This window comes from Manduca sexta, chromosome 20 (genome assembly GCF_014839805.1).
Source record: "Manduca sexta isolate Smith_Timp_Sample1 chromosome 20, JHU_Msex_v1.0, whole genome shotgun sequence".
In the NCBI taxonomy this organism is placed as follows: domain Eukaryota; kingdom Metazoa; phylum Arthropoda; class Insecta; order Lepidoptera; family Sphingidae; genus Manduca; species Manduca sexta.
In genome coordinates this window covers 2,528,980-2,546,189 of record NC_051134.1, presented here as the reverse complement: position 1 = coordinate 2,546,189, position 17,210 = coordinate 2,528,980, and the positions used below count along the sequence as shown (strand labels likewise).

The window sequence follows — 17,210 nt, the reverse complement described above, 5'->3', positions numbered from 1 at the left end:
GTACAAAAGTTCGATTGGATCTCCCGTTAGTCATAGAGAATATATCCACTACGTTAACCGTTAGTTATAGTTATCGTAGTTGGCAACAAAAAATTGTAAAGAAATGCAAATGGCGCGCAGCTTCTGTGTTTGTAGCACGTGTTAATGACGTTTATAATAGAAAAATATTTTTCATAATTTTTGCGAAATATTATTTGCTGTAAGCTTTATATTATAAAGAAATATTTGAAATATTTTTTAAAGATGCCGGACATGAAATATATATTAGTGACTGGTGGAGTAATTAGTGGTGTTGGTAAAGGTGTGATTGCTAGTTCTTTTGGTACTATTTTAAAAAGCTGCGGCATCGATGTTACTTCAATAAAAATTGACCCATATATAAATATCGACGCAGGAACATTTTCGCCGTACGAGCATGGTAAGTAAAGCTACAAATAAGGTATTTTGTTAACCTAACGCATGATTTCGTCCGCGTGTTGTCAGTTAGGGTATGCAGTAGTCTATTTTTATTTTTCTAGGTGAAGTGTACGTATTAGATGACGGTGGCGAAGTCGACCTTGATCTTGGGAATTATGAGCGCTTCTTGGACATAACATTGCATAGAGATAACAACATAACCACTGGCAAGATATACCAGCAAGTTATCGAGAGAGAGCGTCGTGGGGACTATCTCGGCAAAACTGTACAAGGTAATTATATAAAAATGCAACCTTTATAATCGATATAGAAAACTGCTTAACCTCTGGTAGTTTTTATAGATAAAACTCGAATAATGTAACATTCATCCTTTCAAAGAACATTTAATAAATTTATAAGAAGTTTTGTTTATGAATATTTTATTTTTATAAATAGATTTTATATAATATATGGTACATACGATTATAAAAGAATATTGAATATCTTTCTTATCTCATCATCACTACAATGCAGTATTGTGTTGGCTTTTCAATCTATTTAGTATATCAGTGTATCAACTCACCAACTGATTGACCTAAATAATCAAGTTTTATCAAATAGAAAGTGCATTTACTTGTGTGCCTACTGCAACTAAATCCTTTCACCTTTAGAACTTTAACATTAATACAGAGAAAGTAAGTTATGCTCTAAACTACATTAATATCTCATGCTAACAGTATGTTAGCAATTTAACAATATGTTGTATATTAGCAATTATTTATTTATTATTTTCATTTCATTTTTAGCAATGATTTTTTTTTTCTAGAGCTTAATTAGATTTTTTTATTATTTTAGTAATGGATTATTTTTCTACTGCATGAAAAAATGTTGTTTAAAATTATAAATAACTTAAAAGACATGATAACATATCTATTTGTGTTAATATAATGCATGTCATGGTTTTATTTGTCACTTAAATTGATAATTATCTGGTGTCCGATGCTTTTCAGATTTGATATTGACAGAATTATAAAAATGATATAGTCAATCAGAACTAATTGGAATTGGATAATTATCTGATAAATTGGTGTATATATAGTGAAGTTTCCTTACTCAAATGAATTGTTTCAGCTAGCAATTTTGTTGTGATTGTTGTATACATAGAATAATTATTGACTGTCACTCATATAAAACTGAAAAAATCCTTATTCTAATAGATTTGAAAATGAAAATCTTGATTCCATGATATTTTTGTAAGAATGCAGAGGAGAGATGTAAATTAAACACATAAATTGCAATAACATACATTTATTGAATTTATAGGAAGTAATTGGGTGTTCTACACATATTGTACTGGCCCAATTTATATTATTTTAAATATAGATTCTGCTATTCCTATTTGTTGCATTAACCAACAGGATTTATTAAAATATAGTTCATAAATAATATATTATGTACTTTATTTCCAAGTTTTGAAACTACAATAAATAGCAGATTACTCTATAAGTGTTATAAAGATTTGCTCTTAATTATTTCTCTGTGATATAAATTTTTAGGTAAATATTAATTAAATAGTGATTGTAACATTTACAACTGTATTTTAAAGATCATTTTATAGCTGACACAATAACACAAACTTTTCTTTTCAGTAATACCACACATAACTGATTCTATACAAGAATGGGTTCAAAGAGTGGCTCACATTCCTGTCACACCAGACAATGCCCCACCCAGAGTGTGTATAGTCGAGCTTGGTGGAACTATAGGGGATATAGAAGGGATGTCATTTGTGGAAGCCTTCAGACAATTCCAATTTAGAGTTAAGAGAGAGAATTTTTGTTGTGCTCATGTTTCCCTGGTACCAATGGTAAGTGGAAATGATTTAATAATTTTTTATACTTATTTTTTTACTTTAAATTTCTGCCATTCATATGTATAAACAATTGTATGTCCAACATTGTGGATTTCATGAACAAATGTATGTTTTTTTTGTAAAAGAATATACATCTATTGTATATTACATCCTATATGTAAATATAGGACTGAGGATATTTTTATTTTATATTATAGCCAAAATCAACTGGAGAGCCAAAAACAAAGCCCACACAATCGTCTGTGCGTGAGTTGCGCGGTCTCGGCCTATCACCCGATTTGATCCTGTGCCGTTCAGAGAAACCAATTAATCACACTGTTAAAGAGAAAATATCTAACTTCTGTCATGTTGGACCTGAACAGGTATGTCCTAAATATTCTTGTGACATTTTATAAATTGAACAATTTTAATTATTGTAATCTATTTGTTCCTTTATAACTTGAAGTAAGATTAATCAATTCTGTGAAATAACAACTAAATTACAAATGAATCATAATAATGTTTAACAACAAACATAAGGAAAAGAAATATGTGTACCAACAATTCAGTTTCTTGGAATACCTGATAATTATAGTTACATGTATCCATACTGGTAAATAAATACCGGTTATGTAAAAGAAATAATAATATACATTTTAATCAACAAAAATTATTTCCTGTCTTTATAAACAACTTTGATAAGTATATGTTAAACGATGAGGCAATATGAATTCCAGAGGCTTATTATATATAAATAATGATTCAATAAATACAGTGTGTTCATTCATGTCTAAACCTACCAATTTTTATTATAGAGTTCAGGATGTAATAATAAGAAACCCTTTAAAATTTTGGGATACTTCAATGTGATTTGTAATAGGAATAGGTTTGTGTTAATGAAATAGTTAAAACATAAAACAAAAATTACTAGCTTTTGCTCGTGGCTTCGCCCGCGTGAAGGAGTTTTCCTGAATAAAGGTACCGCTATATAAATATATAGCGGTACCTCGGGTAAATACCCGAGGTAGAAACTAGCTACCTATAACCTTCCCAGAATCTCAAACTATCTCTATACCAACTTTCATAAAAATCTGTTCAATAGATTTTGAGATAATCAACAACATACAGACAGATAGAAAAGGTTAGTTTGTTTTATAATATGTATAGATAAATAAAAATGAATTTAAATTTGCAGGTGATATGTATTCATGATTTGAGCTCAGTATATCATGTGCCGTTATTGATGGAAGCCCAAGGCGTTGTCCAATATTTAAATGAGCGACTACAACTGGGCATATCTATGCCGCGACCCGGAAAGTTCGTATATTTTTATTCTTCTATATATACTTAGATATGTGATTTTTCGACGATAAAATGTTTGCTTTTAATAATAGAGTTAGATCATATAACAGTATTATGAAAAATCTGCTATTTGAAGTCTATACAATGTGATACAGATAAAGAAGTTTGATAATCTTACATATTTCCTTGTTCCCTTGGATAAATAAAACAAACAAACAATCTCAATAAAGAACATTGTATTACTGAATTTCATAATTGTTGACCTTAATTTTATCAAGAAATATATCTAGTTTTCAAGCATTTAAACCTCATTATCAAATTAACAATAACAAATGTTATCACTCACCTAGTTTATTAACCTAGTTCACGCACACAACAGCATTGTATTATATTTTATATATTTTAAACATGTTGAACAAATAACAAAGCATTGGCGGTGTGTTTCTCTGAATTTTAAACATCTTAAAAGTTCATTGTAGTGTTCCCTAATCGCAATGTAATATCTTTTTCACAATTACAATGCTGTTACTGTTTTTGTTTACTCATTATCAAAGGTACAAATAGTGCTAAAAGAAAAAAAAATGGCATTTGAGATGCCAATGCCCAAGACTACATTTACTTATTGCTTTTATATTGACTTATGCCCGATTTTAATTATCTTGAGCGACAGATTGATATCTGCAGATTATTCCGAAGAAAAGCCAATGAAATAGAATGAATGAAAATAGTTCTGTATGCTAATTATTAGTTTCTGTGAACAATACAGGCATAAATGGATTGAAATTCTTAATTAATAATATCCGTTAGACGGAGAATGCCTTGTCCCTAATTCAAATAACATTCAAACAGACTGTAATAAATTTTGTTATACTTAAAAGTGTAATATTATTGAACAGTTGATTAACAAAACAAGGAAGTTGTTTCTTTAAAAGTTATTTATATATTTGAAATAATTATGTTACACACTTAGATATCCATATCTAAATAATTAACTATTTTTTTTATATATGAAATGTATTGAACTTGCTTTATAATTTCAGGTTCATGCGAAAATGGCGTAACTTAGCCAAGCGAGTAGAGAATCTGCGCAAAGAGGTAAACATAGCTCTTGTAGGCAAGTACACCAAGTTGGAGGACAGCTATGCTAGCGTCACGAAAGCGTTGCAACACGCGTGCATAGCCGCCGGCTGCAAACTCAATCTGACTTACATAGAGGCAGTCAACCTGGAGAAACAGATGAAAATAGATGATCCCGTAAACTATCATAAAGCGTGGCAGGACCTGTGTAAAAGCGAGTAAGTGTTGTGATTTTTTTAAGTTCACCAAATTATATTTTTGTCACACGGTATTGTATTTTGGTGTGTTGTAATAGATATTGGAAGATATTTTAGGTTAATATGCACAGATATTGTTTTTTAGAATTAAGGTGGATTCCCAGTTGAAAGAATCGATTTAGGATCATCCTAGAAAAAACATGTTGCCTTCACTCCACTTTTGGGTGGAATAAGGATAGGTGGAAGAAGTGCTATGCGCGTTACTTCCACTTGTCCTGTATTTCAGCTTTATCCGTAATCTGTATTTTGTAATCATTACTGCGCCAAAAATGCAATGAAATGCATTTATTTCTTATCTATACTATTATATAATCAATAATATAAGACTTGTATTATCCACATAATGTTTTTTGATTTCTTTAATAATATCTCCTTGCAATTATTTATGTAAAATATCTAATGCTGTTGTGGCGGTACAGTTAGTGCATATACCACCATCTTGTCAACATCGCCGGAACTGCAAGAGGATCGATGCAGTGACACAACTGGAGTGATAATCACACAGCAATCACGATAGATGGCGACATCGATCCTGAATCACGCTTGCACAATTTGCGCGACGTGCAGCATATATACCACCTCCGAATAGGAACTGTCGGAGAGGCCGCGGCCGGTCAGGCGCAACATCTGCCTGACTGGAAATCTTTCCCTTCCATAGAGGAACGCAACCATCTGTTCCTCTACAGTGGCGTTAACCTTTACCGCCGCTACACTGTTATTTCAAAGATCGTACCAATTCCACCATAATAATAGGGTAATTCGAGGATCTAATTAAGTACTTAAAATTACGTACTTCCCACATATAATGGAAAAAGGTTAACAATCCATACTTTGATTTTCATTAGATGAAATGTCATAAAGGTCAGCAACTTTACATATTTTATATTCCTTTTATTGCAGTGGTGTGATAGTTCCTGGAGGTTTTGGCCAACGAGGAATGGAAGGCAAAATAGAAGCATGCCAGTGGTGCCGTGAGACACAAAAACCCATGCTCGGAATATGTCTTGGATTACAAGCTGCTGTCATAGAATTTGCTAGAAATGTGTTGGGATTGAAAGGAGCTAATAGTACAGAAGTGAACCCTAAATGCGATGACAAGTTAGTGATAGACATGCCAGAACACCATCCCGGTAATCTCGGCGGCACAATGAGGCTGGGAACAAGGAAAACTTATTTGACACCGAGTATTATAAGTAAGTTGATTTAGAAACATAAGAAAAAATATGAAACCATAAAGTTTAATCTAATTTATTCTATAAATGGATATGTTGTGTAATTATCGATTAGCGTACTTCTACTTTGAATTGTTATTCTTGTGAATTAACGGTATATTGGAATCAAAACTCCACAGTGGGTTCCAATAGAATGTCGACTGACGAGAGACGATTACACCTCGGCAGTCGACACAATTATGCCGGCCGGATATATACAGGCTGATCCCGCGACGCGATCTTTGCATAAACAATGAATGAGTAGCAGCAAATGTACTTATGTTTCGTATGGGCCAAGAGATTAAAACCGATCAGTCAAATTTCCATTCCTTTTTTTTTGAAGACGATGAGGAGGACAAGAATGTTGTAGGATATTTGTATCCGTCTAAATAGCGACCACAGTACGCAAGGTGTAATTTGTAAAACCGACCACACTGGGTCACTGTCTTGTTTTGATATCAGTTTGTGTGAATGTATATTATACACTCACACAAACTAATATCGGAAACAGATTGATTTGGAATGCTTAATTTAGTTTGGACTGGCAAGGGACTATTATTATCCATCTTCAATTGATATAATCTGGACTTTGATCAATTTTCGATAAGATGCAGAGAAATTCCCATACCCAGACGTAAAAACTTTATTCGATCATATGCAATTATTAAATTTGTTCATTATCGTATCTTTCTACTTACAGTGCAGTTATACAAAAAGGACGTAATCGAAGAGCGTCACAGGCACAGATATGAAGTGAACCCGGAGTACATCGACAGACTCGAGGCGGCCGGACTCCGCTTCGTGGGCAAGGACGAGACCAAGACTCGCATGGAAGTGGCCGTGGTGGACAACCACCCTTATTACGTCGCCGTGCAGTTCCACCCGGAATACCTGTCACGGCCTTTGTCGCCTAGTCCACCATTTTTAGGGTAAGTTAATTTGAACTAACATGATTTTTTAAATTTTCAATATCTTTCTAATAATACGTACTAAATTAATAAAAGCGGCGCTAGTCTAGTTGGTTGTGGAGCGGACTGCCGCGACGAATGTCCGCAGGTTCAAATCCCAAGGGCACACACCTCTGACTTTTCTAATCTTGATAAGATTTCTCACTAACATTATAAATGCAGAATTTTGTGCAAATGTTTCAATGTTTATTAGAAGTGAACGCAGAAGAGCTGAATAGATTTGGACAAAATTTGGCATACAAATAGACTATGTCTTAGATTAACATGTAGCTTACTTTTACCCAGTAACTTGCTCCCATGGGGAGTAATGGATTTTTTTTAACAAATTTTTAAATACATGGCCTTGGGTTTTTTGGGAATTTTATAGCGGGAGATGCGGGTAACGCCTAGTTAGACAATATGATGCTATTTGGTTTCTGGTATAGGTGTTGGTAGAAGAAATTCCACAGGTTATGTTTTAATTTGATAAAAATTTTGAAACTTTGTTACTAACATTGATGTATATTCTATAGACACGAACGTCTATATAAACTATTTGTTCAAAATCTGAACTAAATGGCAACCAAAACGTCACAGTTATAACCTATTTATTCACTTGAATAACAAATAATTTCACTTATTTGCCTAATATTTTTTATTCACATCCAAGTTTACAGGTAAACTCAAGTTCTTATATTATGAGCGCCACTCCGTACACAACCATAAGCTGTTAATATTGACACCATACTAAATTAGTTGTATGGATAGCAGTTCAATTCAGTTGAACACAGTGAATCTTCGGAACGCTAAATCTAGTTCGTTGTACATATATATCGATGGTTACTAATATCCAGTGCGTTAAGTGGTGAAATCCTTGTTATGGCCCAAGAATTATTTTTACTTAAAAAAAATGTCTATCAGGTAGGACGTCGATATTATATGTACGTTTTTATCAAATTTTTTTATTTATTTTCAGACTCATCCTGGCATCTTTAGGCAAATTGAAAAGTTACATGAGCAAAGGCTGTAGACTTAGTCCTAGAAATCAATCAGATGTTAGTTCAGGTATGTATTATTTCTAATCACCTTTAAGGCCTGGTTTTATAAGTTTCAAGTTACTTCTATTTCACAGTTATTGTATAGCTAATGTAGATTGTACGCATTTTATTACCATTTACTTGAGAGCATAGATTAGAGTGACTTTTGTATTTGGTCGGCTTTTGTTATTATGTATGTGACAAGTAGAATTTACTGAGAAGTTGTAAAACAGGTCTTTAATCTTGCAATAATTATACTTTAAATAATGATAATGCTCGCGAATTATCGAGTTTTGTAAGACATAGTAACTATAGAACTATGTCCTAAGATCTGCAACTTCCAAAATATTGTGGGTCGATTATAAACACGTGGCATGGTGTGCTTTCGTAGGAGTAAATAGACCTCGTTGACACAGCCAAAAATAATATCTACGTATGACAAATATGTTTGAATGACGTATACAGTAGACATGCGATTATTGTGTCTGATATTAATTAGAAAATGCTAATAACTTTAGAGTGCTAATAGTGGCATCTTATTAATGTTTTAATGATAGAAATGCGCCTTGATAACTAAAGATTTTTTTACTGCGACTGCAAATAAGAGAATGACATGGAATATCATAATACTTTTTGTTCTATATGATAACGTTTCGATAATTTCAGACGAAGAAGATTTATCAGTGTCTTCCCTCAGCTTAGCAGATGAAAAAACGGTCGTAGAAAATGGAAAACAAAACGGTCAAGTAAATGGGATAGACGGCGCTAATGAACAGAGTAAATAAAATATTACTATTTTATAGTAGCATTTTTTGTTTATTTTTAGATGTGCTATTCTTAAGCAACTGTTTTTTTTATAGTGCTTGACTCAATGCTATTCTTATTTATGCTTAAGATGAAAGTTTATGTATTTCATAGAAACAGGGTGTATAACAATTGATATTTAAACCATTCACTTATTACTGTAATAAATACTCAAATTTTGCTATCTAAATATTACTGCTTTAACTTATGAAAAAATATAACTCAAGTATCTCTCAGTGCCCAGTGCTTAGTGAAAAATTGATAAAATAAACAAAATATTCTTGTTCCCCTAGTCATTTAGGCGTACCGCATAATATAGATTTAAGTGTAAATTTGTATAGCATTCGATGCTATGTGAATCATCAAACTGTGCCGACTAATGTATTTATAAGTTTATAAAATTTACACATTGTCGCTCATCATCTTGATTGTTCTTTATTCTCCAATTTTATAATGTCATTATTCATATTCATACATAATCTCGAAAATAATTGAAAAAGGTAATATTTTCATAAGGTTGTTCTTTAATTATGAATTAATATGTAAGTTAATACAACTCTAACATGTTTTTTTTATATTTTTGTGCTTTGATTAAGAATATCAGATTTTTGTTTTAAGTTTATTGTATTAAAATGTAGATTAAGTTAAAATGTATCAGATTTCGATATATTAAGGTAACAATTTGTATGATTAGTGTTAAATATCCGTCTCGAATATCAGACTTGTTATCTTAATAGTGACATTGCAATGATTGTTTGTACTTGTTATTCATCTTTATAGAATTATCTAATTGAAAATACACTTCTAATTTGCGTACATTTAAAGGACTGAATTTATATGTTGCCCCATAATGAATAATATAAATTTTATTGTGATGTTAAAATAATTATTAAAGGTGATGATAGGGCTGTTAAAAATGTATACTATATATATTATATTTTATGGACAAAAATGTACTACATAATGTTTATTGAGCGGACTGAGTGATATTAGTCAGAGTAATAAAAATTATATTGAAGTATTACGCTTAATTGTGTACTCCAGATAGGAATAAAATTATCTAAGTAAAAGGTATAGCTGGCTTGCAAATCCATCATGCCTTTAATAGTACTTATTACATAAACATATGAAGTGTATTCTGCTCACAGCGACATAGAATATTATTTACCTACATCGATTATTCCCAGTGTCGTGAATATGTACTGATGCAAGCATTCCATTATGTATTAAACAGGCAGTTCTTAACAATCTATACAGTTTGTAGTTATGTTAATTGAACATAATAAAGTGTTGCTCTGCTACTCAATCTTTGATTTTACTCCTTCATTCTAAAATTTTATAATATGGTTACACATAATGCCTATGTAATTACAGGTTATATTGTGCAAGTCCTAGGAGTCTGAAAGTTGTTATTCTACGCAGATTTATCCATACAAGTTTTGCTTACTGTTGTTGACACAAGATATGATACGCCATTTATTACGATTTCTTTATTAAATTTAAATTAAATAAATTTGATATTCGTTCACAAAATAAAGAAAGTACATATTTGACTCCTTTTTTGTTATGGCTTTATCATTAATTTACATCCTTCACAATTTAGCATTAAGTAAAAGAACTATCTAAACGGAAAGAAAAATTACATTTCAAATGGTAAAAAGGGAAATTAGAGTAAGAAATCGGACAACAGAAAAGATATACGACAGTCAAAAATGAGTTTGTTGATGTTTGTAGGTAATATCACCCGCGTAATACGGCTCAAACTCAAGAAAGAGATAGCAAGACTAACGCACGATGAGCCCTGCTTGTCATTGTTCTGAGATGAGCCCACTACACTCCGCCTGACATTCCCTAATCTCTATATAAGCAATATCTCATATATATAACGGCAGGCTTGGTGTATGCACGTTATCGTCTTCCATAGCTTGTTACTACTAAGTATCGTGGGCGTATGTGGGGATATGTCAGATAACAATAGCTGATGTCAGATTTTAGTAGTTGTAGTTTTGTCCCAAAACAATTATAATTCCAACAACACAAACTACTACGGAACGCGAGACAGTCTCCACGCACCCACAGCACTAGTCTCCAATAATATTATTTGATTACTTGATCCAACTTGATCTAAAACCAACTGAATTGCTAATTTTTCATAGGCTTGTCATTCTCTTTGACTGCTAGCTTTCCGGCCTTCTTGATGTCGTCTGACATCCTCATTGCGCTGTGTAGCGAAGATTCTGTCGAATGCCATAAGATGGCATTGGCGTTCCATTTAAAAATCAACTCGATGACGACACGGCCATCCTGCTTGCACACGTCCACGTGTGTTAACCTGTCGACAAAACCAACACCAAGTACCCTTGTTGCATAACACTCGGTCATACCTGACCATGATATCTCTACTAAATATCACAAAAATAGTAATAAAACAAACTATGCAACCTTATAAACTCTAACGTACATTTCTTCTATCGAACCCATTAACTAGATACCTCAATCCTCTTTCACTCATCACAACATTGTAACGCGAAGAGCCATGTACCATCGTTATCTCTTATAACAATTCACTCTGATCATTAATAAACTTGCCAGTATTTTTAATTCTTAAAATACCCGAGTAAAAACTTCTATCGCCACGGCCTCTCTCAGCCGAAGAGTCATCACCAACTCTCTCTGACGCGTCTTTACGATCCACGTAAAACGCACGTGTGCATCCCTCTCAGACTACACACGGGACGGTCTCTGCAGACCACGACCTCCACTAGAGATGTACGCCCACCGCACACCCACGGACTACTTGGGTTACCCCAAGAGACACCGACTTCCAACGGGCTACGACTACGTATCATCCACTAGCAGGTCGACTATCTACGGCCGATAGAGTTCCCACTCGTGTTCACACTTGTAATTAACATAACGTTACTCATCACTATTGAGAATCTCATGAATTTCTAATTCGTCTGGTACATGTCCCTCTGGCATCTTACGTAATCGATCATAAGAATTTTTCTATTTACGTTTAAAATTCAAAGCTTGCAACGTGTAACGAAATAATCACCACGCAAAACTTCAGTCACCTTAAACGGACTTTTAAATTTTGGGTCTAATTTAGTCTGATTTCGCTCCTCGTTTTCTAATAAAACGAAATCACCTTCAGAAAACTTCGTATAAGCAGGTACTGTCTAAACTATTTTATAGAGTTGACAACAGCGAGCGTCTAAAAGTTCTTTCACGCGCTTACGAATAACCCTACGTTAATCAAACGACATTCTATATTGTCGCTATTGTACCCTACGGTTGGGATGTATTACCTTAATTTTAAACTTACCTACAGTCACGCGAATTGTCGGCATACCGGTTATAAAACACTGCATAACTTCTTAAAATTTTATCAAAGTTTAGATTTTTCAGTACCTATGAGACTCGTATCAACTACACTAGAATTAATTGTCTATTTGGCAATGTTACACATTGAATTTAAAACTTTAACTTTATGTAAAGTAAAATCGGTCGCAGTCATGTTTATAGAAAAGGCTAAATTTAAAATCTCCCGACCAATCATCATGCCACTTTGTAAGTAATCATCTTGTAAAACGTGAAATAAGATTTCAATAAGATGATCGTTAATCATTATGTAACACAATATTTGTTCTGTGCATAATAATCGTGAATGTCCGATACCAGTCATACCAATATCACATTACTAAATCGTTTACCTGAAAATTTTGCATTAAAACTCTTTAATCAACGAGCACTCATCACCAGAATTATAATAAAAACAGTGCAACTGACCATTATACTCTAAGGTGCCATAGGAGGTTGAACTGCACACAGGTTCACCCGTCGCTGTGTACGCACCTCGCTCTTGCCGCCACCGTCTGCTTGACTACCACCGCGCGTACAGCGCATGGCGATGTGTCCCGGTTTGCCACACTTGTAGCAAACTAGGGGCTTCGCTACCAGCTGCTGTGCTACTTGACTAGTCACCGTCGCTACTGGAGGATTTCCTGTACCATCATTCGGTTTGCTTCTACATTCGGATCGCTTGTAACCCGGTTTGTCGCAATTGAAGCACTTTATTTGTGGCATCTTTGCTCGTTTGACGTCAGATGTATTCAAGGTCTCACTAGGGGTGCTCATTTTACGCTTCAGATATACTAAGGCTTGAAATTCTTTTTGCATTTTGTCTCTTGTCGTAATGTTACTAGAGAATGCCAACCGCTGCAATCTTGAATCAAATTGAGAGACGTGAGCCAGTACAGTAGCCACTGCAATTTGTTCCTTATCGATTTGTTTCCATCGATTAATGAGCGACGACAACAAACGGTTCGCATAAGCAACCAACGTCTCTTTGTCATTTGGCTTATCACTATGCAGGTTTATGAGGGTACCCGCTAAGGTTTCTCTCGGAACAAATCTGTTCGTAAAAAGTTCCTTGAACTCACTCCAAGTTATGCCGTGGTATGCAATTTGCGATAGCCATGTTGACGCTATCCCTTTCAAGGCCTTGCTGATCACAACGATAAGTTGGCCTCCTTGCATCGGATTATCAGCAAAACATAAGTCCGCTGTTGCGCACCAAGATCTCGCGTCCGTGTCCGTCTTATCCGGGTCAAACTCTGGCAAATTAACTGCATTGGTCGTCTTTTGCGTTTGTAATGCTTCAATCAATGCTTGCATGTTTGCATTTTGTTGTTCAAACATAGCACGCCAACGGTCACTTTCCGAATTTTTATTTTGATCCGACATCGATCCCACTTCTGATAACGGCAGGCTTGGTGTATGCACGTTATCGTCTTCCATAGCTTGTTACTACTAAGTATCGTGGGCGTATGTGGGGATATGTCAGATAACAATAGCTGATGTCAGATTTTAGTAGTTGTAGTTTTTGTCCCAAAACAATTATAATTCCAACAACACAAACTACTACGGAACGCGAGACAGTCTCCACGCACCCACAGCACTAGTCTCCAATAATATTATTTGATTACTTGATCCAACTTGATCTAAAACCAACTGAATTGCTAATTTTTCATAGGCTTGTCATTCTCTTTGACTGCTAGCTTTCCGGCCTTCTTGATGTCGTCTGACATCCTCATTGCGCTGTGTAGCGAAGATTCTGTCGAATGCCATAAGATGGCATTGGCGTTCCATTTAAAAATCAACTCGATGACGACATATATATATATATACTTAAACCTATATAATGTATCTACTGGACAGGGCGGGCTGACGAAGGACGGACGAGAAGGTCCCCCCTCACTTATTCATAACGCTGGCAAGGGGAACGCTCATCGTATCAAATAGCGAGACTCTAACCTTTGCCGACCACACATACATGTACTTACATAAATATAACACTCTCCAGTGACTCGCTATCACTCATTCCACAATAAACAGGAAAATACCCAGTGGCAGCCTTAACCGACGTCCCGCCCTGTGGATTGGGGGCGTTTGGAGAATTTCACCACGGTATCCCCTGCCTGTCGTAAAAGGCGACTAATAGGGGCCACGATGGGGGTCGTCGGCGGGCAGCAGGGGGCTGTCCGCCCTAGTGCATTTTTGTGCATTTTGCACATCTTTCGGTTGACCCCGGGATGGACGGCAGTGTGCAGTTGGCCTCATGCTGCCGTAGACGCCGAGGGCGTCCTTCGGTGCGTGGGGCTCCTGAGCCCCTCCCCACAGGAGACGGGCCGCACTAGGCGGCACCGCGCAGGGGCGGCTGTGGAAGCAGACTTAGACATTTCCGTCAGAGGAAGCTCGCAGTCGTCCCTAATGCGCCGAAGAGGGCCACCGCGGAGTTTTAGTTGGTATGCCGTGCGTTGTACATAGGTTAGGGACTCGGCCCGGCGGTCGCCTGAAGGTCGACATCAAATCCAGGCGGCGCAATGCCGGGTCGTAAGGCACGGTGACCCCAACATAACCGCTCAGTCGCCCCCCACGAAGGCTGAGCGGTAGTCATAAGACACTTTCTCCGCGAAAACAAAAAAAAAAAAAAAAAGCCTTAACCGACGTAAGGCCTTGGGCGGAGAAAAAAGTTACCCGCTTTTAACAATTGTCGGCAAGATCATAAAAAAGGTCCTCCAAGTCATTGCGTGAGCGCGAGGGCCCAGACTGTTGCCCGCGTTGCCTCTCCCTAACGCCGCTTTCGAATGTACCTGTATAAGGTTAGTATATCCCATTCTTGTTCATTATTTTTGACAAATTATACTTAAGTACTGTTCGACGAATTTCGCAACATACAATATTTTTAACGTTTAGAAATAACTAGTGTACAAATGGCTTAAAATTATTTATGTTAGAAAGGGTTTTTTTTGGGTTTCGGACCCCGCAGTCAACACTAGGGGAAACCCGCAAATGGGATACTAGAATCCCCCAGCTTAGCGACTGCAGGGTCCTGGAGGAAAGTTGGTGGGGGATAGCTAGGAAGGAAGTATGGGGGAAGGATAAGGACACCTCTTAGGATGAGAGGAGGCCAGAAGGCTACAAACTGTTCGCGAGCCCTTTAGGCCTCAATATAAATTGGCAACCATGAGGTATACACACTTGACTGTTTGCCTAGGGCCCTGACAAATGCCCCCCCGTGCCTGGGCGTGCATTCGGCGTGGAGACCGAGCGCCCAAGAAATGCCTGAGGGGGGATTAAAAAATAAAAGGTTACTTTACAAGAGTTTGACGAAGATATTATTATCTATTCAAGGCGAATGATGATGGAAGAGTCAGTAGGCAGCGGCGGACGGGGCAATTTCCCAAGGCATCGTCGTTGCAAGGGGCCGAAAGAAATGAAATATTACCCTCCTTCGGCAGTCTGGTAAAAGGATCGCAAAAATCTATTGCCTAGACCTTCCCATTAGTTAAGATAAACCTATCACCGACGATAGGAGTCCAGTTCCACCGCATCGAAATTTCAATGTAGGATATCCAATAGGATATCCGACTTTCGAGCAGAGAATTTTATATAGGTACCTACTATGTATGTTTCAGTTACATATTTAGTACATTATATTATTTTTATACTATTTTTTATTATAATATTTTTATTTCTTAACTTTTATTGGATTATTTTGAAAAAAATGTTAGCACTTAGATAAATTAAAAATTTTTCGGCATTAAGTCCCCGCGGGTGTGTATCCAAAATTTTCATTGCAGATAATTTGACAGAAAATATCAAGTTGTTGCCAATTATATAAAACGTGCAATATGTTGTGGTACTGTTATAATGCTGAATGCAGTAATTTCAGTTTGTTGAAAGCCATGCTATAGACCTCAGCTCACATATGAGAGACCTACTACCAGTATTCTCAGTAAATGATAGAACTACCATTTCTACTTTGTTTTATAAAAATAATTTCAGTGGAATTTTCTTTGTACCTAATCCTTACCTAATAAATGTACAAAAATTTTCGTCAACTCTTGGCGAAAATATCGTCGTTCGTCAGTCATGTGGTAAACAAATTTTTAGTCATGCAACACCGTTATTTTGCGCTGCAGGCGGATTGCGATAAACTTAAAATTGGATTTTTTATTGTGAAATCATTTTGTAGTTCGTAATGATACGAGACTTCATTTCTATATAGAATATTTTTTATAGTGGAGTGTGTTGGTTTCAATTTGTTATTAAAATAAGCCATAATGTGTTACCGATGGACACTGACATGATCGAGAAAAAGTTATATTTTCTTTTAAAAGTACGTGATTAATAATTCACGATGGTGTTCGAGTCGATTGTGGTGGACGTCCTGAACAGATTCCTCGGAGATTATGTGGAGAACTTGAACAGATCTCAATTAAAACTCGGAATATGGGGCGGTAAGATTTTTTGCAACAGTGATGTCATAAGTACCTTCAATGCGGTTATTTATGTCTTAGTATCCTTTTTTAGGGGACGTCGTACTCGAAAACTTAATTCTAAAACAAAATGCTTTAGAAGAACTTAACATTCCGGTCCAGACAGTCTATGGACATTTGGGTAAGTGGTCACAAATAAATTTCTTTTTCTATAATTTATAATATGCGTAGCTTGTTTTATTCAATAACAAATGTTAGGGTAGGTAATGAAATTAAATCACTGTGATGTATTTTCTAAAATATTTTTATTAATCTAGTTCATATTTTAATTCAATATTCTTATAAGATTCATACAATAAATAATCATACTGGTTTACAATTAAATTTTTCATTATAACCAAATATAACATAATTCTTTTGATGGTGAAGTATTATTGGTAAACTTTCTATATAATAATATGTGAAGAAAAATTTTGTACCACATTTTAAGTATATTGCTCGTATGGTGTAGTGTGGGAGTTGTCACAAAAACAGTTCACA

General features: G+C 35.4%; 2 protein-coding genes across 6 annotated transcripts in view; both read left to right on the top strand.

Annotated features, from left to right (window-relative positions):
• The first annotated feature begins 90 nt into the window (after positions 1–90).
• LOC115445729 (CTP synthase) lies at positions 91–10,184 on the top strand. The gene is made up of 10 exons (XM_030172120.2): positions 91–418; positions 519–689; positions 2,046–2,263; positions 2,467–2,631; positions 3,444–3,565; positions 4,591–4,845; positions 5,785–6,077; positions 6,796–7,024; positions 8,019–8,107; positions 8,746–10,184. Exons 1-10 carry the CDS (start codon positions 244–246, stop codon positions 8,862–8,864), a joined length of 1,836 nt encoding a protein of 611 aa, XP_030027980.1. The 5' UTR covers positions 91–243; the 3' UTR covers positions 8,865–10,184.
• Positions 10,185–16,315: 6,131 nt separating this feature from the next.
• The window catches only part of LOC115446082 (vacuolar protein sorting-associated protein 13), a 39,468-nt gene continuing 38,573 nt past the window's right edge, over positions 16,316–17,210 (top strand). For all 5 annotated transcript variants that reach the window (XM_037440848.1, XM_037440847.1, XM_037440845.1 and 2 more), the window contains exons 1-2: positions 16,316–16,691; positions 16,765–16,851. In XM_037440848.1, the coding sequence (XP_037296745.1) occupies positions 16,592–16,691; positions 16,765–16,851 (187 nt within the window). In that variant the 5' untranslated portion in view covers positions 16,316–16,591. The remainder of the gene's footprint in view (positions 16,692–16,764; positions 16,852–17,210) is intronic.

Coding starts and splice junctions, on each gene's coding strand:
- LOC115445729 (XM_030172120.2), top strand. CDS start 244: ATGCCGGACATGAAATATATATTAGTGACTGGTGGAGTAATTAGTGGT. Junction 3,566..4,590: donor TCTATGCCGCGACCCGGAAA/GTTCGTATATTT, acceptor TTATAATTTCAG/GTTCATGCGAAAATGGCGTA. Junction 6,078..6,795: donor TTTGACACCGAGTATTATAA/GTAAGTTGATTT, acceptor TTCTACTTACAG/TGCAGTTATACAAAAAGGAC.